General features: G+C 42.7%; 1 protein-coding gene across 2 annotated transcripts in view; it reads right to left on the bottom strand.

Annotated features, from left to right (window-relative positions):
- Nucleotides 1–5,345: 5,345 nt before the first annotated feature.
- The window catches only part of ccdc197 (coiled-coil domain containing 197), a 41,185-nt gene continuing 23,099 nt past the window's right edge, over nt 5,346–23,431 (bottom strand). Inside the window, exons 5-9 of one of the 2 annotated variants that reach the window (XM_078234279.1) lie at nt 16,432–16,514; nt 15,138–15,310; nt 10,354–10,464; nt 9,149–9,265; nt 5,346–6,485 (exon numbers count right to left, since the gene is read on the bottom strand). In XM_078234279.1, the coding sequence (XP_078090405.1) occupies nt 6,276–6,485; nt 9,149–9,265; nt 10,354–10,464; nt 15,138–15,310; nt 16,432–16,514 (694 nt within the window). In that variant the 3' untranslated portion in view covers nt 5,346–6,275. The remainder of the gene's footprint in view (nt 6,486–9,148; nt 9,266–10,353; nt 10,465–15,137; nt 15,311–16,431; nt 16,515–23,431) is intronic. The other variant, XM_078234280.1, reaches the window with a different exon arrangement.

The raw sequence follows: 23,431 nt of genomic DNA, 5'->3' as shown, positions 1-23,431 counted from the left end.
TACATTTTCAGAAATGGAATCTATGTATTAATATGCACACTTCAAACCAAAAGAGAAAATGTTGGAATATCTCAGCAGGTCTGGCAGCATCTGTAAGGAGAAAAAAGAGCTGACGTTTCGAGTCCAGATGACCCTTTGCAAAGCAAACAAACCAGCTTTGACAAAGGGTCATCTGGACTCGAAACGTCAGCTCTTTTCTCTCCTTACAGATGCTGCCAGACCTGCTGAGATTTTCCAGCATTTTCTCTTTTGGTTTCAGATTCCAGCATCCGCAGTAATTTGCTTTTCTGCATACTTCAAAGATGCATTATAAACGCTCTATTACTGAACTTGAGTGGAGTGTTGCTATTTAAAGCAATTGTTTCTGACGCAGTAATAAAATGTAGAATTTCAATGTGGAATCCTTGAAAGAACACGATGATACATTAATTAATTGCATCGTACCTAGGATCTATTTCATGTAATCCAAGATTTATGAGTCTAACACTGCGAGTATGCATACAGCAAAGTCATTCCATATTTGCCTGAAGCAGCAAAATGATGAACTAACCGCATTTTAACTGTTAGGTGTGGACATTAACATTCATTATGAATTAAAATATTTTTTGTTTTTCTTCATAGTTTATGATCCACTAATGATTCTCATCAATCTTGTGTTAAAACCTCATTCACACAAATTCCTTAATGAACAGGTAGTGACAGGTTCAATTTAATGAAAGTGTCAGAGACAAGTGGGAGCACAAACCGGGAGTTACATATTCATTGGAAAGACACTGGATTGACTGATTTTCTAAGATGTTGCCAGGGATAGCAAACCATGCTTAAGAGGAGAGACTTAAGATGTTGGGATTATTTCCACTGAGGCTAAAATGAGATTTATGATGTTTTTCATGAGGATTTTGAGAAGGTGAATATGGAAAAACTGCATCCACTTATTGGGGAGTCAGTGACAATGGATCATTGAGTTGACATGTCAGAGTGGGGAGATTCCTTTATGCAGTGCATTGTAGGATTATGGAAAGCTTTGGCATAGAGTAGTTCAGGCAAACCATTGTTCCTTTTAAGGTAAAGCAGAAATAAGAGGCTAATGGGGAGAGAGCAGGACACAGACTGGTTGCAGATTGCCGAGGCAAAGATTCAACGTGAATACAATGGGTCAAATGTTTTCCATCTGTGATGATAGTTTCCTGGATTGTTAATCACAAAGACAAATTTGTTTGACATAGTTAAAAGAAAATGTCATCCTCATGAGCCCCATATAAACCGAGTACTGTGATACTGTCAATGATAAAGAAATGATGGACATATATTAAATAAACACTTTGCATCTGTATTTACAGTAGAAGACAGCATGCCAACATCACAGGAAACCGACTTTCAAATGGAGATGGGGACACAACAAAATTGACATAAGCAAATTAAGAGTTATGGAGAAAATTATGCCACTAAAGAGCAGTAAATTTCCAGGACCAGTTGGTTCTCATCTCTATTAGGGTTTTAAAGGAGTTGTGTGAGAACATTGTCAATGCCCTATGATCTTCCAAAGGGCTCTCGATTCAGGCACCATTCCTTTAGATTGGAAAATTGCTCTTGTTATTCTCCTATTTGAGAAAGGCATGAGAAGGAAACCAGGGGCAAGATCTGAGATTCGGCGTCTAATGCTCAAACTCCCACTGCCATTTAACACACACAGCGGCTGGGTGGGAAAGGGTCCATAACTGGCTTTTCCACTTAAGGGCTTTTAATAGATGAATGGGTGGGTTTCCTGCCTGTAGCCCTGCCCGACCAAGCGTGGACTTGCGTCTGGGTTTGGGCGGGCAGAGTCCCATCCATTCAATTTTATGCTGCCCCGCTCCCACCTCAGAACCCACCTTGGAGGGGAGCATAAAATTCTGCCCCGGGAGAGTTTTAGGCCAGTTGGAAGAACATCTGCTGTCAGGAAATTATTAGTGTCTATAATCGAGGATGGAGCAATCGAATGCCTTGAGAATTTTCAGCTGATCAGAGAAATCTATAAAGCGTAGGTCATACATACCTAATGAAATGATGACCAAAATGGTGGATTGGTCCATGTCTATGGATGTTATTTAAATGAACTTCTGAAAAGAATTCAAGCAGTTTCTCATAAGAGACTGCTTGGTAACACTGAAGCTGAAAAAATTCAAGGAAAATTATTGGCCTAATAGGAAATTAGCCGAGTGGCAGGAAACAGAGGATATGGATAATGGACAGACACTGTCCTCCTCAGTACGTCAGAGTGAGGAGATGCACTTGTGGTTTCCCACTTGCGTTGGAGCCTCAAGAAATATTATCGACTTAGATGAGAGGATAGAAAGTCACATATCCAAGATTGCCAATGGCACTATAATATGTGGCATTGTAAGCAGTTTAGATGGAAGTATAAAATTTCAAATAGATGAGGTAATAATAGATGAAGTAAATAGATAAAACTGTGCCAAATGAATTTCAACAGAGTCAAGTGTGAGATCATCCACTTTGGAACTAAAAAATAGAACAAGATACTTTCTAAATGCAAACTGTGGAGCTATAAAAATACTTTTAAAATTCATTCTTGGAACGCAAGAGTCATTGGCAAGGCCAATATTTATTGCCCTTGAGAAGGTAACAGTCATTCAATTTGAACCACTGCGGTCCATGTAATGCAGGTACACCCACAGTGTTGTTTAGGGAGGGATTTCCAGGGTTTTGACCCAGTGACAGTAAAGGAGTGGCAATATAGTTCCAAATCAGGATAGTGTGTAGTTTGGACGGGTCCTTGGAGGTGGTGGTGTTCCCATGTGTCTGCTGCTCTTGTCCTTCAAAGTGGTAGAGGTTATGGGTTTGGAATGTGCTGTTGAAGGAGTGTTGATGAGTTGCTGCAATGCATCTTGTAAATGGTACACAGTGGTGCCACTGTGTGTTAGTGGTAGTGCTAATGCTCTAAGGGCTTTTAATAGATGAATGGGTGGGCTTCTCGCCTGAGGCCCTGCCCGACCAAGCGTGGACTTGCGTCTGGGTTTGGGCGGGCATGTCTAAGGTAGTGGATGGGATGCCAATAAAGGAGGTGCTTTGCCCTGGATGTTGTTGAATTACTCGAATGTTACTGGAGCTACATTCAAATGGAGAATAACTTATCTCACTCATGAATTGTGCCTTTGAAATGATGGACAGGCTTTGAGGAGGCAGGAGGTGAGTTACTCGCTGCAGTCATCCCAGCCTCTGACCTGCTCATGCAGCCACAGAATTTATATGGATGGTCCAGTTCAGTTTCCGGTCAGTGGTAAGCCCCAGGATGTTGATGGTGGGGAATTCAGTCATGGTGATGTAATTGATTGTCAAGGGGAGATTCCTTCATGTTAGAGATGTTCCTTGCCTTTGCCTGGATGGTGTTAATGTCACTACTTCAGTATGTGAAGAGCTGCAAATTTTACTGAACACTTGTGCAATCAAAACATCTGCATTTCTGACCTTATGATAGAGGGTGAAGATCATTGATGAAGCAGCTGAAGATTGTTGGACCTAGGATCCCACCCAGAGAAATCTTTGCAGTGAAGTCCCATGGCTGAGATGATTGGCCTCCATCAACCACAACCATTTTCCTTTGTGCTAGGTATGACTCCAACCAGACCCCTCCGGCAGGATGGCAGTTTCTGCTGCACCCACGCAGACAGGAAGGGCCCCAAAGACTGCCTGATGTATGCTCCATTCTCCCCAGTCTGCTGCTGGAATACCATCTCCAGGAGCCAATCCGGCTCTGTCACCTCTAGAATCCTGGAGGCCAATTGGAAAATCCCAGATAACCTCTGTCGATGTGCCTTTAATTGGTTTTAATGGCTACCTGCTGCATGCAGAAGGGTTTTATTTTTATTAATTCATGGGACATGGGTCTCGCTGGCTGGCCAGAATTTGTTGCCCATTCCTAATTGCCCATGAGGTGGTGGTGGTGAGCTGCCTTCGCAAAATGCTGATACAACTGAGTGGCTTGCAAGCCCATTTCAGAGGGCAGTTGAGAGGCAACCATATTGCTGTGACTCTGGAGTCACATGTAGGCCAGACCAGGTAAGGACGGCAGATTTCCTTCCCTAAAGGACATTAGTGAACCAGATGGGTTTTTCTGACAATCGACAATGGTTTCATGGTCATTAGTAGATTCTTCATTCCGGATATTTTTATTAAATTCAAATGTCACCATTTGCCATGGCGAAATTCAAACCTGAATCCCCCAGAACATTAGCTGAGTTTCTGGATTAATGGTCTAGTGGTAATACCATTAAGCCATCGCCTTCCCAACTGCCCTACCTATGATCGAGGGCAAGTTAGAACCAGTGAATTGGCACGCAGACTGGCAGTGCTGTATTTAACATCTGTTCAGCTCTGCTCCTGACCCCAGCAGGGGCTGAAAACCATGTCCAGAGAGTCAGTCCACTGATCAGCCATGATCTCATTGAATGGTGGAACAGGTGTGTGGGGCTAACTCCTGTACTCGTGCTCCTAACTGCAGATATATTTCATTATTGGTCTGAATTCAGTGGTTATAAAATGCAGACTGGAGTTACTCCACAGGTTTAACTTTTAGTTGAGGCCAAAATGTTGTGTGATTTCAAAAAGGAATTAGATATAGCTCTTGAGGCTAAAGAGATCAATAGACATTTGGGAGAAGGTGGGATCAGGATACTGAATTTGACGATCAGCCATGATCAAAATGAATGGTGGAACAGGCTCAAAGGACCGAGTGGCCTACTCCTGCTTCTAATTTCTATGTAATCTAGCTGTTGAAACATAACTGTGTGCATACATCCAGCTGCCTTTTAATGTAAAGTGAGTATAAGTAAAAAGTGTTTTCATTTTCTCATGAGTTTAAGTTTCGATACTGAATTTATGAAACGCCTAGGGGGCCCATACGATCGTCTCAGTGCTTTTCAAATTTGGCAACATGCAGCTCTGAGTTAAATTCCACTCAGATTAAAGTACCGTGCACTCAATGGCAGTTCAATGTATCAGTTTTCCCTGTATACTTCCCAAATATTAACACATAACATACCACCACATCATGAACTTCTTGAAATGTTTACATCTGAATTTTACATATAAAAGCTGGGTTAACCTTTGCTTCACTACCTAAAATAATTTTTCACTGCTGTGCGGCATCATTGGAAATTAGACAGGGATGCCTGCTGCCCATCCCTGACAGTAGTGTGGTGAACCTTACATACTGCTGCAAAGATCTAGGCCACTTGAACCTTACCCTCCTGCTGCATGTAGATGGTTGGAGTGGGGATGGAGGTGTGGTCAAATGGACAAGGCCTGAGAAATTAGGCCCAACATAAAACTGGACATTTTAAATTAATACAGTGAAAAACTGTTTATATGATGTTACCACAGGTTGAAAGCCAACATGGACACATACCAGAACTGTCTCACATATTGAACAAGGACACCACACCTTAACAACAGGGAAGCCATCATGACCCAAAACCTATCAGAAGGTACTCAGCCAGGAGACATTATGATTATGTATTCCCTAGTTTCGGCCAGACTGCCTGCTATTCAAGATATATGTGCAACTAGGATGACCTAGCTTAACCTCACTGGGTGTTGTGAGCCCCCAACCTACCATCCCATTGGCCGAAAACCAGCGAACATTCAAAGAAGAAAGGAGGGGGAAGAAAAACAGCCATATTCAAGATAAACTTTAACAAAGACTCTGCCAAAACCTACTGTGACCTGGGACAACGCAAGACGGTATGCGAGATCCACCTTCATACTAAGAGGACCTGAGTTCTTCTGTTGCCGTGAATTGAATCCAACAGCCCAATCGATTTCACCAGACTGGGTAATATGTATTTCTCAGGCAATTAGTCTACTTTGGGGAAAGCTAACTTAATCTATGCTGTAAGAATTGTTTCTTTAATCTGTCCATGAGTGTTTTCATTAAAGCTAAGTTTGAACCACAGTCCTTTGTCTCATAAAGTAAAGGCACTTGAGTAAGTGTAATAAACTGGTCAAAGCCATTATAAAATATTTTACAGACAACATTGGGCCAGTGGGGAGGTGGCAGAGATGGTGGAGGAGAGGGGGGAAGCGGGGAGACACACGGTATGGTGGAGGTACACAGCAGTTGACCCTGGGAAGGCTGTCAGATTTGCTCTACCTCTGTCGGACAACAATGCAATTATATGGTACCTTTAACCTAACAAAACATCCCATGGTGCTTCACACGACCATAATCAGACAAACCATCAAATTCCCTCTTAAAGCAATGACGTTAAAACTATTCATCGAGCCTTGGTGTTTGTTGGTTTCAGCCTGTCCTTTTGGTTAGATACAATTTTGTTGGAATTCGCAAATGAGATCTTGATCTGTGGCTTCGGCTGGTTAGTTTCTCCCGGTTTGCCCTGAATTTGGTCAGTGGTGCCAGCAAAAGCTGTCGCAGAGTCCATTTGTGCTGCTATTTGTGCAACATCTTTCTTTTCCACGATGAATTCCTATTGATAGCAATAGAAGAAATTTGTTTCAACAAGCAAGTTTCCAAGTCCTAACATTATGCTGAGTTTATTATTTCATATAAATACAAGTCTTTCTTCTGTGAAATTAATGGAAAATGTCCCAGTTTAAAGTCTATTTATTAGTGTCACAAGTAGGCTTATATTAACACTGCAAAGAAGTTACTGTGAAAATCCCCTAGTTACAACACTCCAGCGCCTGTTTGGAGAATTTAGCATGGCCAATGCACCTAACCAACACGTCTTTCGGACAGTGGGAGGAAACCGGAGCACCCGGAGGAAACCCACGCAGACACGGGGAGAATATGCAGACTCCACACAGACAGTGATCCAAGCCAGGAATTGAACTCGGATCCCTGGTGCTGTGAGGCAGCAGTGCAAACCACTGTGCTACCGTGCCACCCCCAATATTGACTGCCAGGAGCTCCTTGCACTGCAATGGCCTCTTTGAATGCTTTACATTGTTTAAGTGTAGCCCTTCTGATATGTGAAAGGTTTTTAGATGGAGTACTTCTGATATGTGAAAGGTGTAAGATGTAACAAGTCATGTCTTCTGCTCAGGAAATCTTGGGAAGAATATGTTTACTATTACACTTTACAGATACCTTTTCATATGGCTCTTGGGGTGATTGCTATATTGTTCAAAACAACTGGTAGAAGCCGATCTAAAATTAGGAAAAATCTTCCCATCCAACAACTTTTAATGATAAAAGTCAATGACAGGTTGCATTTATATGACACAGTAAAATAGACCAATCTGCCTCAGAGGACTGTTATCAAACTAGACCATGTAAGCTGCCTAAAAGCTTGATCAAAGAGGTAGGTTTTAAGAAGCATCTTAAAGGAGCAGGGTGAGGCAGAGAGGCAAAGGCAGGTGAATGGAATGAAATACAAATCAGCCAGGAACTCACTGAAGGGTTGATCAGGCTCAAAGGGCTGAATGTATTCCATCTGTTTTGATGTTCCAAACAGATTTAGGGAAGAAATTCCAGAGATCAGCATCTAGGCAGTTGAAGACACACCTCCAAAGGTGAAGAAGTGAAAATCAGGGATGTCTATCTGGTCGGGTTTGGAGGAGCATAGAGATCACTATGGTTGTAGGGCTGGAGGAGGGTTACAGAGATAGTAACTGGCAAGGATATGGAGATCTTAAAACAAGGTTGAGAAAAAAAAAACTTGCCTTTATCTGCATATTTATATGGCATCGCTTCAGGAGTTCCTCAGTGTATTGCCCTAGACCCAATAATCTTCACTGCTTTGTTAATGGCCTTCCCTTCAACATAAGGTCAGAAATGGGCAGTTGGCTGCATAACATTCAATATAATTCACAACTCCTCAGATAGTGATGCAGTTTCTGCCTGCATACAGCAAGACCTGGACAACATTCAGCCTTGGGATGATTGGTGACAAGTAAAATTCATATCATACAGTGCCAGGCAATGATCATCAACAGAGAATCTTTCCTTGACATTCAACCCTAACACCATTACTGAATCCTCCAGCACCAACATCCTGGCAGTTACCGCTGACTAGAAGCTTAACTGGAGCAGTCACTTAAATACTATGGCTACAACAGCTGGTCAGAGGTTAGGAATTCTGCAATGAGTAACTCTACTCTTGACTGGTGATTTTATTTTTAATGGGATGTGAGTGAGCAAATGAAAGGTGATGGTAAGCAGCCTTCTTGAACCAATACAATCCATCTAATGCAAGTACATCCATGGTGCTGGTGCAAATATTTTTTTCTTCATTTATCAGATGTAGAAACAGAAGTAGGCCATTTGGTCTGTCGAGTTTGCTCCGCCATTCAATGAGATAATGACTGATCTGATGTGATAATCCTCAACTCAACTTTCCCACCTTATCCCCGATTCCCTTACTGATTAAAAATCTGTCTATCTCAGCCTTGAACATACTTAATGACCCAGCTTCTGCAGCCCCCTGCAGTAAATAATTCCAGATTCATTACCCTCAAGAGAAGAAATTGCTCCTCATCCCTGCCTTAAATGGGCAACCCTTTATTCTGAGATTTGTCCCCTGGTCCCAGATTCTCCCACAGGGTAAACAACCTCTCAGCATCTACTCTGTGAAGACCCCTGAGAATCCTATATATCTCAATAAGGTCACCTCTCATTCCCCTAAACTCCAATGAGTACAGGCCCAACCTACTAAACCTCTCCTCATAAGGAAATCCCTCCATACCTGGGATCAACCCAGTGAACCTTCTCTGGGTAGGCCTCCAGTGTCAGTATCTTTCCTTAGATAAGGGGACCAAAACTGTATACAGTATTCCAGGAGGAACTTGAAAGCAAAAGATGAGAATTTTTAAATTGAGGCATTGCCAACCTGAAAGCTGATGTTAGTGAATAAGCACAAGGATGATGAGTGAGTGGGACTAGGTGAAAATTAAAATACGGGTTGCAGACGTTTGGCTGAGCTATGGTTTACGGAGGATGCAAGGCAGGAGGTTGGCCAGAAGAGCCTTGGAAGCGTGGAGTCTGGATGCAACCAGGGGATGGAGTGATGTTTCAACAGCAGGCGAGCTGAAGTGCAGGCGGACTGAAATACAGGCGGAATCAGGCAATGTTACCAAGATGGAAGCAATAGCTTGCATTTACATCGATAGCAAATTTAAACATTCTGACCTTCACCATGTCCAGTTTTGCCAAAATGCCAATTTCTTCAAATATCCCATAATGCCTCATGTAGCACTGATCTGCCAGATTATTAATAGCCAATAAGAGGGCACCAAGCCCTTCACTCTATGTAGAGAAAGAATAAAGAATGAATCAACATGTTGAAAATGTCAATAGATTGACAGTCTTCTACAAGAAAGTCACTTTGGCCGAGCATTACAGATCTCCTCCAACTATTCGGATTACATCAGTATATTGGACTGACCCAATCTGATAATCGAAACATGGATGCCCCTTTGCAGTTTAGCATCTTGAACCTATAAGTGGAGCTTACAATTTCAGCAAGGTGAAACATGGGTGGTATTAGATCAGTCGACCATTACACATGCAGCTCCATTTTCCTTCATTAACTGCAATGGAAAGCAAAATAGGGCAAGGTGTACAATAGATGGACCATTTGCTATTGCCGTTTGTGTGACTTCACCAATGCTTTAGAGTGCTATTGTGGTCAACATCAAGTCTACTAAAATATGTTTTTAAATAAAGAAAAAGAAGGAAATCAGTGATTTATAGTGAATGATTTTTTCCCTATCCAACACCCCTGACAAAGTTATCCTCGCTGCCAAGGGGTTGGATTCCTTCAATTTCTTGGATAGTGGAACTACTTCTGTGGCACAAATGTCTCCATGAACATTCTGTTCAGAAGAGTTTTTAGTTTAAGTTTTGCTCCTCAAGCTGGCTTGCCCAATGCTTACAAGTTCCCCAACCAGCGGAAAACAGGGAACTGGAAAAATGCACTTAGTTTGTGCATTCAAATAGGTCAGAGCTAATATTAACACTTGCATCTCTAGTATGACAGGCCAATGATGTTTCAGGGACCCAGACTACAAATTAAGAGCTCCGCATGTAACAACTGTCGGTCACTTCACACCTTTCACACCCAAAATTGTCAAAGCAAAGGGCGACACAGATTAGTGACTGGCGAGTCCCCTTCTTACAAAATGTATCCTCCACTCATAATGCTGAAGAACAGGAGATTCATCAATTTGGTTAAAAATTAAGTGACAGAATCTTTGTGTCCACTTATTGTTTGACAAAGAGATTCAAATGCCACATTTCAGTTGGTGAATAAAATTTCTCATGGTATTAAATACTGAATCCTACTTTGGCACTGACATTTCTTTCACTTTCTCCTTGATAACCTTTCGAATTACCTGATGAATAAAATTGCCCAGGTGTAGGTTTATTTTCATTTCCAGCCGTTTATTCCTCTCCTTTACTTCATCGCATTCCATTCGACGTACTGCGAGTTGACTATTTACCATCTGTTTAAAAACAAAGGTTTTTACACATTAAGCCAACCAAAGGATTTTTTTTTTCCATTTAATACTGAAAAGGAATATTTTCATTTACCGCAATGAAAAAAAGCAAAAATAAAAGGAAATTACAGCCAATTACAGAAAATGCTGGAAAATCTCAGCAGACTTGATAGCATCTGTTGGGGGGAGAACAGAGCTGACGTTTCAAGTCTGAGGTGGAGATGCGGGCATTGGACTGGGGGTAGGCAGTAAGAAGCCTCACAACACCAGGTTAAAGTCCAACAGGTTTATTTGGAATCACGAGGTTTCAGAGCGCTGCTCCTTCATCAGCAGTGCTCCAAAAGCTTGTGATTCCAAATAACCCTGTTGGACTTTAACCTGATGTTGTGAGACTTCTTACTGTTTCAAGTCTGGATGACACTTTGTCAGAGCATGAGAAGAAACATTCTGTTGCTGCATTAATATAGAACTGAATGTTGCCGAGCCATTATTTACCAACATGCCAGGGTCAAAATATCTGTAGAGATAAGTAAAAATAGCCAACGTGTAAATTTTATGTCACAGTTCATTAGGGTTTAGAAGGAGAGGTGATTTTATTGAAACATAAGATTCCTGGGGGATTTGACAAGGTAGATGCTAAGAGAATGTTTCCCCTTGTGGGGGAAATCTAGCATTCCTGGGACTCAGTTTCAGAATAGGGGGCCGGCACAGTTGTTAGCACTGCTGCCTCACAGCACCAGGGACCCAGGTTCAATTCCTGGTTTGGGTCACTGTCTGTGTGGAGTCTGCACGATCTCCCTATGTCTGCATGGGTTTCCTCCGGGTGCTCCGGTTTCCTTCTACGGTCTGAAAGATGTACTGGTTAGCTGCATTGGCCAAGCTAAATTCTCCCTCAGTGTACCCGAACAGGTGCCGGAGTGTGGCGACTAGGGGATTTTCACAGTAACTTCATTGCAGTGTTAATATAAGCCTACTTGTGACAGTAATAAATTAACTTTAATTATTCCTTCATTAAGTAAGTTATAGTCACCTCAATACATTACTCGTTCCCAAATGGAGCCTACTAGTTACATTGCCAGATAGTATTTAAAGCACAGAAACAGGCCACACAGCTCAGCAGTTCCATGCTGGTGCTAATGCTCCAAATGAGTCCCCTCTCAACCTTCTTCACTGAACCCCATTAATGTATTCTTCTATTTCTTTCCCCCTCTTGTGTATTGCTCATAAATATATCTGTGCAATTCACCACACCTAATCCTTCCGGTGTCACGCTCCACATTCTCTGGGTCAAGACATTTCTCCTGAATTCCCTGTTTGGATGTATTAGTAGAACATAGAACAGTACAGCACAGAACAGGCCCTTCGGCCCACGATGTTGTGCCGAGCTTTATCTGAAACCAAGATATAGAACACTGACTTTCTTATTTTTATAGCTTAGTTCTGGTCTCCCCCAGAAGTGGAAATATTTTCTCCATGTCAGGGTGGCACAGTGGTTAGCACTGCTGCCTCACAGAGCCAGTTCAATTCTGGCCTCGGGTCACTGCCTGTGTGGAGTTTGCACAATCTACCCGTGTCTGTGTGGGTTTCCTCCGGGTGCTCCGGTTTCCTCCCACAGTCCAAAGATGTGTGGGCTAGGTTGATTGGCCATGCTAAATTGTCCCTTAGCGTCAGGGGATTAGCAGGGTAAATATGTGGGGTTACAGGAATAGGGCCTGGGGCTGGGATTGTGGTCGGTGCACTTGATAGGCTGAATGGCCTCCTTCTGCACTGTAGGAATTCTATGTCAACCCTATCAAACCCTGTCATAATCATAAAGTCATCTTAGCAGGACACCCCTCAATCTTCTCCTTTCTAGAGAAAAGAGCCCTTTGCCTACTCAATCTTTCACAGTACCTCTCAGTTCAGATATCATTCCAATAATTATTTTGTGCACCTTCGCCAGTTCCTCTAGATCATCTTTATTACATGGAGACCGGGGACTCCATTTCCAATTCAGGTTTGGGAATGGCCAAGTCCCTACCCTGGGGCAAAATCTTTAAATGCAAGTGTCCCAATTGGATGGAGGTGAGCTCAGTACACAATTAGTGGCGCTGAGTGTGACCAGGAGGTGGGAGCTGGCTGCAGGTCACGAGTGCCATAGGCAGACGGCAGCTAATATAGGGCCTGCCACTGTCCTACAGAAGAGAGAAGGTAGCACATCGAGGGCCAGAGACTTCATCATTTATAAAAATGGCCAAACAGCTAACTGGGCGGCACGGTGGCACAGTGGTTAGCACGACTGCCTGACTGAGCCAGGGACCCAGGTTTGATTCCAGCCTCGGGTGACTTTGTGGAGTTTGCACGTTCTCCCAGTGTCTGCGTAGGTTTTCTCCGGGTGCTCCAGTTATCTCCTACACTCCAAAGATGTGAGGATTAGGTAAATTGCCCTTTAGCGTCAAGGGGACTAGCAGGGTAAATTTGTGGAGTTACAGGGATAGGGCCCAGGTGTGATTGTTGACAGTGCAGGCTCGATGGGCCTCCTTCTGCACTGTAGGGATTCTATGAAAGGTACTGATCCAGAGGAAGATTCCCCAGTTCCCAATTTCTTTTGCATAAAAAAGCCTTAATTTCTCTTTACACCAAACGTGCACCAGACTGTTCCACGATTTACAAGCTGAATCCCCTTCTCATCCTCCCCGTTCTTTTAACAAGCTCCTCAAGGAACTTAACAGTCTGTAAATTGGTGACAAGTGGGTTCCTGGCTCAACTCCCCCTGCCCTCATGTTGAAAATTCCCGCACAGCATGGGTCCATCGGGACATTGACATGATGTTTGGAAGCACTATTCTCAAAGCACAACTGCACTTGTTGTGACCCTCACAGACAATTGAAAATCTCGGCCAATTACTGTTTAGTGCAACAACAATCTTATGCATAAGGAAAATATAATTAATACCGGAGCCATGAAGGAGACTCAAAATAAATAACAGTTTGAATAAATGTAATGCTGCAATTTGGAAGCCTGTAGCTGAAAAACAGGTACATTGATAAAAAGCAAAGTGGTTCAGTAAATGGAGATGTGGTACGTTTGATTGTAAAATTATATCACTAAATGCTCATACAAAAGAAAAATATTGCAGATGCTGGAAATCTAAAATCAAAACAAAAAATGCTGGAAATATTCAGCAAGTTTCAGAGCATCTGTGGGGAGAAAAGCAGATTTATGTTTCAGGTTGTTTGATCGACTCACTAGACCCTCAGTTCCCCACTATTCGTTTTTGTGTGCCTTTTGCTATGAAGACAGACACAAAATATTTGTTTAACGTCTCTGTCATTTCTTTATTTCTCACTATAATTTCTCCTGTCTCAGTCTCTAAGGGATCCATGTTTACTTTTGCTACTCTCTTCCTTTTTACATCTTTGTCAAAAACTCCTACAATCTGTTTTATATTTCTAGCGAGTTAACTCTCATAAACCATTTTTTTCTCACTAATAATTAATTAATTAGATCATCTTTTGCTGGTATCCAAACTCCCCAATCTTCAGGCTGACTTGGCAATATCATACACCTCTTCTTTTTAATCTGTTGCTATCCTTAACCTCTTGAGTTAAATTCTTGCATGGGATGTGGACATCACTGGCAAGGCCAGCATTTATTAACCATCCCTAATTGCTCTTAAACTGAATGATTTGCCCAGCCATTTCAGAGGGCTATTTAAGAGTCAACCACATTAGTGTGGGTATGTAGTCTCTTTGGCCAGACCAGCAAGGAAGGCACATTTCCTTCCCTAAAGGACATTATTGAACAAGATTGGCTTTACCAACAATCGATATTAGTTGGCATGATCATTAGGCTTTATGTTCCACAATTAAATTTAAATTCCAGCAGCTGTTAGTGGGATTTGAACCCAGCCTGACCCCAAAAGAGAAAATGCTGGAAAATGTCAGGAGATCTGGCAGCATTGCAGCTTTGACAAAGGGTCATCTGGACTCGAATCGCCAGCTCTTTTCTCTCCTTACAGATGCTGCCAGACCTGTTGAGATTTTCCAGCATTTTCTCTTTCGGTTTCAGATTCCAGCATCCGCAGTAATTTGCTTTTATTCATTAGCCTGGCCCTATGGATCACTAGTTCAGTGACATTACCCTTATACCACTTTCTCTCGAATTGATCTTTCTTCCTATGTGCTTTTGCTCCTTAAAAGGAATCTAGGTTCATCAAGAGGTCTCAAATATTTCTTTAAAGGTTCACCATTGTTCATCCACAGTCGCGCCTTTTAATCCAAGTTCCCAGTCTATCTCAGCCAACTTGTGTCTCATACCCAAGTAATTCGCTTTATTTAAGTTCAAGGCTGTAGTTTCGACACGTCATAAATGTCGAATGGGAATAAATGCTGAAAATCTGAAATAAAAACCCCGCAATGGACAGCAGGTCATTAAGAATCTAAAAAAGAAAAGGGGCCTTATTTCTGGGGGGACCCGCCCCACCCAAATAATTTCTCTACTTTCCCCTTTCCGATACAAAATGATCTACTCAGCTTTTCCATCCAGTCAATAAAATTAGTACTATCGCATCATTGGATTCGAAGAATGCATAAACACACTGTTGGTCTCCCTTTATCTCCAAAGCGCCATAAAATTTCCTGCCAATAGATTGATAAAATAGTTTTCACAATCCATACAACATTGAATAAATCCCGTACCAGTTTTGTCGTATCAAATTCTTGACGCAGAGTTTCCAAGTTGTGTTGGCACTGCTCCAGCTCATCCGACAATCTGCCGAGATTATTTATCAAAGTCTCATTGGTGGTTCCAAGGGTTTCATGCTTTCGAATGATACTCATCACCATAGATTCTGAACTGTACTCCAAGTAGTCTGGAACATATAACAAGATCAAAGCAAGGACTGAAATTCTTCATGGTCACTTTATAGAAGGAACAAACTATTCTAATGACTATTATATGTCAATAAAAGCATGAAACTGCATACAGGCAATCACTTGCTGTTTCTAATTATATGCAATGCCTTAGAGATGACAATCAACTTCTGGTAGATGTCCTTCAGAGATGTGTAATTTTTAAAGTTTTCTTCTTGCAAAACATTTCTGATGTTTCCCTGAGGGTTCTGCCAGTCCCTCGCCAAAGTTTCAGGAGGAAGCCAATAGGAATCCTGCAAAAGTTCAGGGCTACCAAAGGTTACTGCATTTTAGCTTGTTTTGAAGATCTTAAAAAGTATGCATTCAATATCGGCACATGGGTAAATAAATCAAAAACAAGCAGAAGTAGTGACAGCAATCAGCTTATCCACCTTTGCTTTATTATTAACTGGACGGCGATAGGAACTGAGCTCAGCCTGCCTCACAGCGCCAGGGACTTGGGTTCAATTCCGACCTCAGGTCACTGTCTGAGTGGAGTTTGCATGTTCTCCCCGTGTCTGCGTGGGTTTCCTCCAACACTCCAAAGAGGTGTGAGTTAGGTTGATTGGCCGTGTTAAATTGCCCCTCATGTGTCAGGGTGACTTAGCAGGGCAAATATGTTAAGGGGATAGGACCTGGGTGAGATTATTGTCAGTGCAGACTTGATGGGCCAAATGGACTCCTTCTGCACTGTAGGGATTCAATGATTGAGAGAACTTACTGTCCACTTTCACACCAATCAAAGACATGCAATGCCCAATTTCTATGAAGCTGCAAACACACAATTCAAATTAATGGGCGGGATTTTCAGGCTGCGCTCGCCCCAAGGTCGGAAAATCCCGATTGAGGTCAACAGGCCTTTGCATGGTCCGTGTCCTGCCCACTACGATTCCTGTAGCGAGAAGGATGGAAAAATTCCGCCCAAGATCTGTAAAAGATATTTTGTTGCTTTTGGATAAAAAGATCGGGGTAGTAATTTGCATTGGAAGACTTTCTCCTTGCCTTTCCTTCTCTTTTAAAAAGTGAACATTTCCTTGAAATGTATATAACAATATATGTTAACTATAAACCTTGTACTTACTTTCAGGCAAATCATCAATGACCTTCAGGAGGTAATCTTCATACGCTTTGTATTTTGACACCATTCTCTGCAGTTTCTGCTGCCTGTGGATTGTTAGAAAAATGAATAAACTCTTTTCAATTGAAAAAAACCTGCTATAGAAAGTTTGCCAACAGAATAAATTACACTCTATTTCTGATCATTCAAATTCATCCAATAGTTCTAATTAAGCAGCTGCATGAACTGTATTCAAATACCCCTAACAATATAAATCAGGATATCAGAAAAAGATGTTTGAACACAAGCCTGGAAAAACATAGCATTATATTTTGTTATTTGAGTCGGTCAGAAAAGAGTGCCAAGGAGCAAAATGGAATGCAGTAAATGAAAATTGCACAATTAGAACATTCCTTTGTATTTGTCACTGCTATAACAACAACGGCAGCATGGTGGCTCAGTGGTTATCACTGCTGCCTCACAGTGCCAGGGATCTGGGTTTGATTCCTGGCTTGGGTCACTGTCTGTGCAGAATCTGCATGCTCTCCCCATGTCTGCGTAGGTTTCCTCCGGGTGCTCCGGTTTCCTCCCACAGCCTGAAAGACGTGCTGGTTTGGTGCATTGGCCGTGCTAAATTCTCCCTCAGTGTACCCATTCAGGCACCAGAGTGTGGCAACTAGGGGATTTTCACAGTAACCTCATTGCAGTGTTAATTTAAGCCTACTTGTGACTAAAAAATAAACTTAAATTTAAACAACTCATATTTAGAAAGCACCTTAAATGTAATAAAACATCGAGATGTTTCAGAGGATCATTATCAAACAAAATAGCACCAAGTCAAATAACAAAATATTAGGTCAGATGACAAAATTACAGGTTTTAAGAAAGCTCTTAAAAACATGAAAGCAAGACAGAGAGGGGAAATTTTCTGTGCTTGATGTCGAGCCGACTGAATACGTAGGGCCCGATTTTACCATTGCGTCGCACCCGTTTTCAGGCACGAAAACTTGGTAAAGTTGGGCGTGAGGCAATTAGCGCGATCCGCGCCCGCATCCGCACAGATGTCCACTTTACCAAGTCCCAAAAATGCATTTGCATGCATTTAAATTGAATTAATGAACTGCCCGCCCAACTTTACGAGCATTTCCCCCTTTACCATCATGTTCGCGCGTCCAGATTCGGCACGAAACAGACCTACTCAGCAAAGGTCTGTTTCGGGTGCTCCAGCTTCTGAAGAGGTAAGTTCAGAGCTTCCAACGGCTCTCTGACTCAGATCGATGGTGGGGGGGGAGGGAGGTGGGATAGATCATTCTCTGGTGCGGGGGTGAGGGGGGGAGGGGAGGTGGAGTGCAGGAGGGAGGCACAATCATTCTCTGGCCGTTCATGCTCGTGGGATTCTTCAGTTCTGCTGGCAGGTGTTGGGGGGGGAGGGGGAGGGTAGAATTCACAGTGCCAATTGGCTTCCCTCTCCATCCGCTGCTGCCACTGTTCTGCCTCGCTGTCATGTTGCCGAACCTCCCAAGTGGTTTGTGTCTTGAAGGACCAGATGCGGCCCTGACGTAACAGAGGCAGGAATGAGGGTTTCCACAGCAGATTCACTGAGGCAGGGGCAAAGTGATGGAGGTGGTAACGTGCAGTCTTAGTGATGACCCAACTATCAGAAAGGAATGCTGCATTTTAGATGATGTAAATGAGAAGAAGGAGGGGGCAGAGGCAAGATCCTTGACAGACACCAGAGATAATGGTGAAGGAACAGGAAGGGAAGCCATTGAAAGTGATACTCAAGCTTTTTTTAAAAAAAGCCATTAATGGGATGTGGGCATCTCTGGGAAAGCCGACATTTGTTGTCTATCTATAACATCTCAAGAGCAGTTAAGAGTCAACCCCATCTCTGTTCGTCTGGAGCCATATGTACGCCTGGAGCCATATGTAGGCCAAGCCAGGCAAGAATAGCAGATTTTCTTCCCTAAAAGGACGGTTGTAAACCAGGTGGGTTTTTACGACAATCAATGATAACTTCATTGTTACCAATACTGAGACTAACTTCCAATTCAGGTTTTTGAATTAATTGAATTTAAATTCCATCAGCTGCGGCGGGACTTGAGCCCGTGTCCTGAGGGTATAAGCCTAGGCCTCTGGATTACTAGTCCTGGGACATTATAACAATGTCAACATTTCTACCATAGTTACGATTAGATAGGTAAAAATGGAACCGGGTGAGAGAAGTCCCACCCAGCTGGAGGGCAACATTGGAAGAGGCTGGCGTGGTCAACCAGGCCAAAATCTGAAGACAAGTTGAGAAGAGCAGGGAAAGATGAGTTACCTCCATCGTATTCACACAGATGTCATTGATGACTTTGATAGTGACGATTTTGCTACCATGACGAGGGTGATAAGCTGATTGGAGGGAATCAAACATGGAGTTCCAGGAAGGATGGGCAGAGATTTGAGAGGTGACAACATTTGCAAGGACTTGAGGAAAGGCATCTAGGAGCTGGTGCAGTGAATTTCATAGACTGAGGAGGAGTGATGATGATTTAAGTAAGTAAAGTTTATTTATTAGTCACAAGTAAAGTTTACATTAACGCTGCAATCAAGTTACTGTGAAATTCCCCTAGTCGCCACACTCTGGTGCTATTTGGGTCAACATACCTAACCAGCATGTCTTTCAGACTGTGGGAGGAAACCAGAGCACACGGAGGAAACCCAGACACGGGGAGAGCATGCAAACTCCACACAGACAGTGACCCAAGCTGGGAATCGAACCCGGGTCCCTGGCGCTGTGAGGCAGCAGTGCCAATCACCGTGCCGCCATACAAAGAATATTTAAACAAATGGAAACCCAAAAAAAAGCCAAAAGTGCAGAAAATTGCTGGTAAAATTCATTAATAAACATTGTAGTCAAATTGAAAATATCAAAACGATAGCTATATTTTCCCATTTGTTGGCAAAACTTATTATATTTGCACTAAATCTTTCATATTGGCAACTAGAGACAAATACACCTACTGGAGTTTCAATCAAGTGATAGAATTGACTTGCACTGTTGAGCTCCCTACCTTAAGGCATGTGTGTAGCAGACATTGACCAGTATATCATGGTCAAGCAGGAGCAATAGAAAGACTGGCCCTGCAGCATAATTGGCATGAAAGCCACTTGGCTCAGAGCAGATCATTCTTTGGCAGTGTGACAAGTCCATCAACTGAGAATGGTGCAGAATAAACACACATGATGACACATACTCACCGAGGCAAGCTACGGCTAAACTTGATTCCTGACCAACAAATATCCACAGGGATAGTCTAACATTTGCCAGGCATTAAGAGGGACCAGGACCTTTTGAACTTTTATACCATAGAGACCTGCAACGTACCCACACAGGGACGGCAAATAAGTCGCAGTTTAGGATTTTTTTAAAAAACCTTTTTCCGCAGAGAAGATTTGGAAAAGAATTATAATTATGACTAAAGTGCATTCATACAAGTTTAAAAAATGGCGTGGAGATGAAAAATGAAAATGAGCTAAGTTGACTGTCCAAAAACCAAGATTGATCTGCCGTTAACACCTCACACCTATTGATTTAGAGAGTCCTCGATCTCTGCCACTTGACAGGCATTGTCCGTTTGTGAACACAGAAAGACAAAATAGACACCGCAGAGACTATTCACTGACACTTGGGGTTTAAACAGAAGGTAAACAAAGTTTTCTCTTAGAATCAAGAAGTTAGGATGCAGTAGACAAGTTAGAAGTCATAGTCTCATAGAGCAATATAGCACAGAAACAGGCCTCTCGGCCCAACAGGTCCATGCTAACCATGGTGCCCTCCCAGCTAGTCCTAATTGCCCACATTTGGCCCATATCCCTCTAATCCTTTCTCATCCATGTACTTATCCAAATGCTTTTTAAATGTTGCTATTGAACCTGCCTCAACCACTTTCTCTGGCAGCTCATTCCATAGACGCACTACCATGTGCGTGAAGACGTTGCTCCTCGGGTCCTTTTGAAATCTTTCCCCTCTCACCTTAAACCTATGCCCTCTAGTTTTCAATTCCCCTTCCCTGGGAAAAGGACTACATGTGTTCATTCTATCTATGCCCCTCATAATTTTATATAACTCAGTAAAGTCACCCCTCATTCTCCTACATTCCAAAGTCATTTAGTTAGTTCAGGAAAATGACTTGGGGCAGTTCACCACATTGTACTACTACAGAAAGATAAGTTATGCTAATTGGCATGGAGTGTGTCTGATTAAAACTGCCTGTGCTGGACCTTCACTTGCTCCCCAAGAAATGAAGAAGTTTAATTATTTGTTCTAGCCTCATCTCACTGAAATGCAAACCTACTGTACAATTGGAGAGATACACATAAAGACACATGCAAAAGATGTCATATGCAATATACAGTTTGCACGTCAACAGATTAAGCTTTTGTCAAGTATTAAGCAGTGAACTCCAGTATATGAGGAACAGGAGATCTGATTGTGGGAGCAACAGGTGCCATTGAACCCAAGAAGATATCTACTGAAGACACCTAATTTCTAAAAGCCACTTTGTTTCTATTTCATCTGATGAAGAAGCGGTGCTCCGAAAGCTCGTGATTCCAAATAAACCTGTTGGATTTTAACCTGGTGTTGTGAGACTTCTTACTGTGCCCACCCCAGTCCAAGGCCGGTATCTCCACATCATTGTTTCTGTTTAGGCATTGACATTATCTTTTCTGCACAATGTAAGATCTACCGAAAGCTATTTGAAATTTTCCAAAAGTTGTGATTTGGCCCCTCTCCACTGACATATTTCCCATGTTTTCTGAACTTTGATAAGGCAGCACCAGTAGGTGGCAGCAAAACCAATTTACGTGCAGGCGGAGATACAGAATAGCTCTTAACCACGATGGAATTGCTTCAGGTAGGGATCAGAAAATGCTAGAAAATCTCAGCAGGTCTGACAGTTCATTTGTGGAAGGAGAATAGAGCCAACGTTTCGAGTCAGGACCACCCATCATCGCTGGCTCTATCCTCTCTCCACAGATGCTGTCAGACCTGCTGAGATTTTCCAGCATTTTCTGTTGTTGTCTCAGATTCCAGCATCCGCAATATTTGACTTTTATTTTAGGGAATCTCCTTTGTTGGTCTCACTACAGTAGATTTGACTTTTAGTGATAATGTAAAATGGGTGTTAGGGGAGCCCATGGAGGTAAAAAAGAAATTGATAGGGTTGGTAGAGGGTTAGTTTGTAAAACAGGCCAACAACTCATCCATTTTACACTCTCACTCAAAGTCAAAATTACTTCGACTGCTTTTATCAGTAACTAGAGTCATTTGCGCAGACTGGAACTGGTGTGTAACTGCTCGTTTGCATGAATGGTACCAACTGGCTACTCCACTGCCAGAGGATCTGTCCTCACTGCACTAAAATTTATTATTTATTAGTGTCACAAGTAGGCTTACATTAACACTGCAATGAAGTGACTGTGAAAATCCCCGAGTCGCCACACTCCGGCGCCTGTTCGGGTACACTGAGGGAGAATTTAGCATGGCCATTGCACCTAACCAGCATGTCTTTCGGACCGTGGGAGGAAACTGGAGCACCTGGGGGAAACCCACGTAGACACGGGGACAATGTGCAAACTCCACACAGACAGTGACCCAAGCCAGGAATCGAACCTGGGTCCCTGGTGCTGTGAGGCAGCAGTGCTAACCACTGTGCCCCTAAGCATAGAAGAGGGGATGCCTATGAAATGCCCACCACCCCTTCCTGGTTGCCACCTTGTATATTTGAGAGTGGTTGTCCTTTACTGAAACGTTTCTCTTGTTTCATTGGTTATTGGTATATTTATGGTCTGGTCAGTCAAGGACCTTTTCATTTCACGCAAGCACTGTGCACCCTACAACTGGGTTATATATATGTTACACAGCATGGAAACAGGCTCTTCGGCCCAACTCATCCATGCCGCCCAGGTTTCCTAAAGTGAACTGGTCCCATTTGGCTTTGTTTGGCCCATATCCCTCCTATCCATTCCGTTTCTATCCATGTACCTGTCCAGGTATCTTTTAAATGTTGCTATTCTACCCACCTCTATCACTGGCATAAATCACAAAAAGCTAGCATGTAGTAATAAACATTTTGACAGTTAATCAGATAAATTACTTGAGATGTTTATTGTAGACTTGTCCTGATACTTGGATTTTTTTTCCATTCATGCTCACAAAATCCTATTCTCAGAAATCTAAAATCTTAAACTGCACGTTCCCCGTTAATTAGTTAGATGATCACTAATTTTGATTAAAAACGGCAAATTTTGTTCCAGCAAAATGCAGTCCATACTTACTGGGTTAAGCAGAGCTACTCTCTAAAAGGTCAAAGATCTAATCTGGGAATTAAATGCTGGGACAATTGTCAAGGGAATCTTTACTGGAACACTGTAACCTTTAACTCCTAGTAGATCGTGTGACAGCACTCCTCTCTGCTCCACGACATGCCGACGTGCCAAAAAGAACAAAACAAACTGTAAACATACTGGGGATACAATGCTTTAATGGTTATGAGACTGGACAAATCAGTGGGAGAGCTCATCATAGAATCCCTATATCCCTATAGTACAGAAGGAGGCCATTCAGCCCATCGGGTTTGTACCGACCACAATCCCACCCAGGTCCTATTCCCACAACTCCATGCATTTACCCTGCTAATCCCCCTGACACTAGGGTCAATTTAGCATGGCCAATCAACCTAACCTACACACCTTTGGACTGTGGGAGGAAACCGGAGCACCCGAAGGAAACCCACGCAGACACGGGGAGAATGTGCAAACACCACACAGACAGTGACCCGAGGCCGGAATTGAACCTGGGACCCTAGCACTCTGAGGCAGCAGTGCTAACTACTGTACCACCGTGCTGCCACTTTCAGTTGGATCTAATGTGATTGCGGCCTCTGATTAGTCAGCAGCTCTCAGAGGCAGGACAACCTTTGTTCAGGGAAATTCATGTCTAACTTGACTGAAATTTTTGAGGAAGTAACATGGA

This window comes from Mustelus asterias, chromosome 18, assembly GCF_964213995.1.
Source record: "Mustelus asterias chromosome 18, sMusAst1.hap1.1, whole genome shotgun sequence".
Classification (NCBI taxonomy): domain Eukaryota; kingdom Metazoa; phylum Chordata; class Chondrichthyes; order Carcharhiniformes; family Triakidae; genus Mustelus; species Mustelus asterias.
The sequence above is the reverse complement of the archived record's forward strand: the minus strand, read 5'-3'. Positions and strand labels throughout refer to the sequence as shown.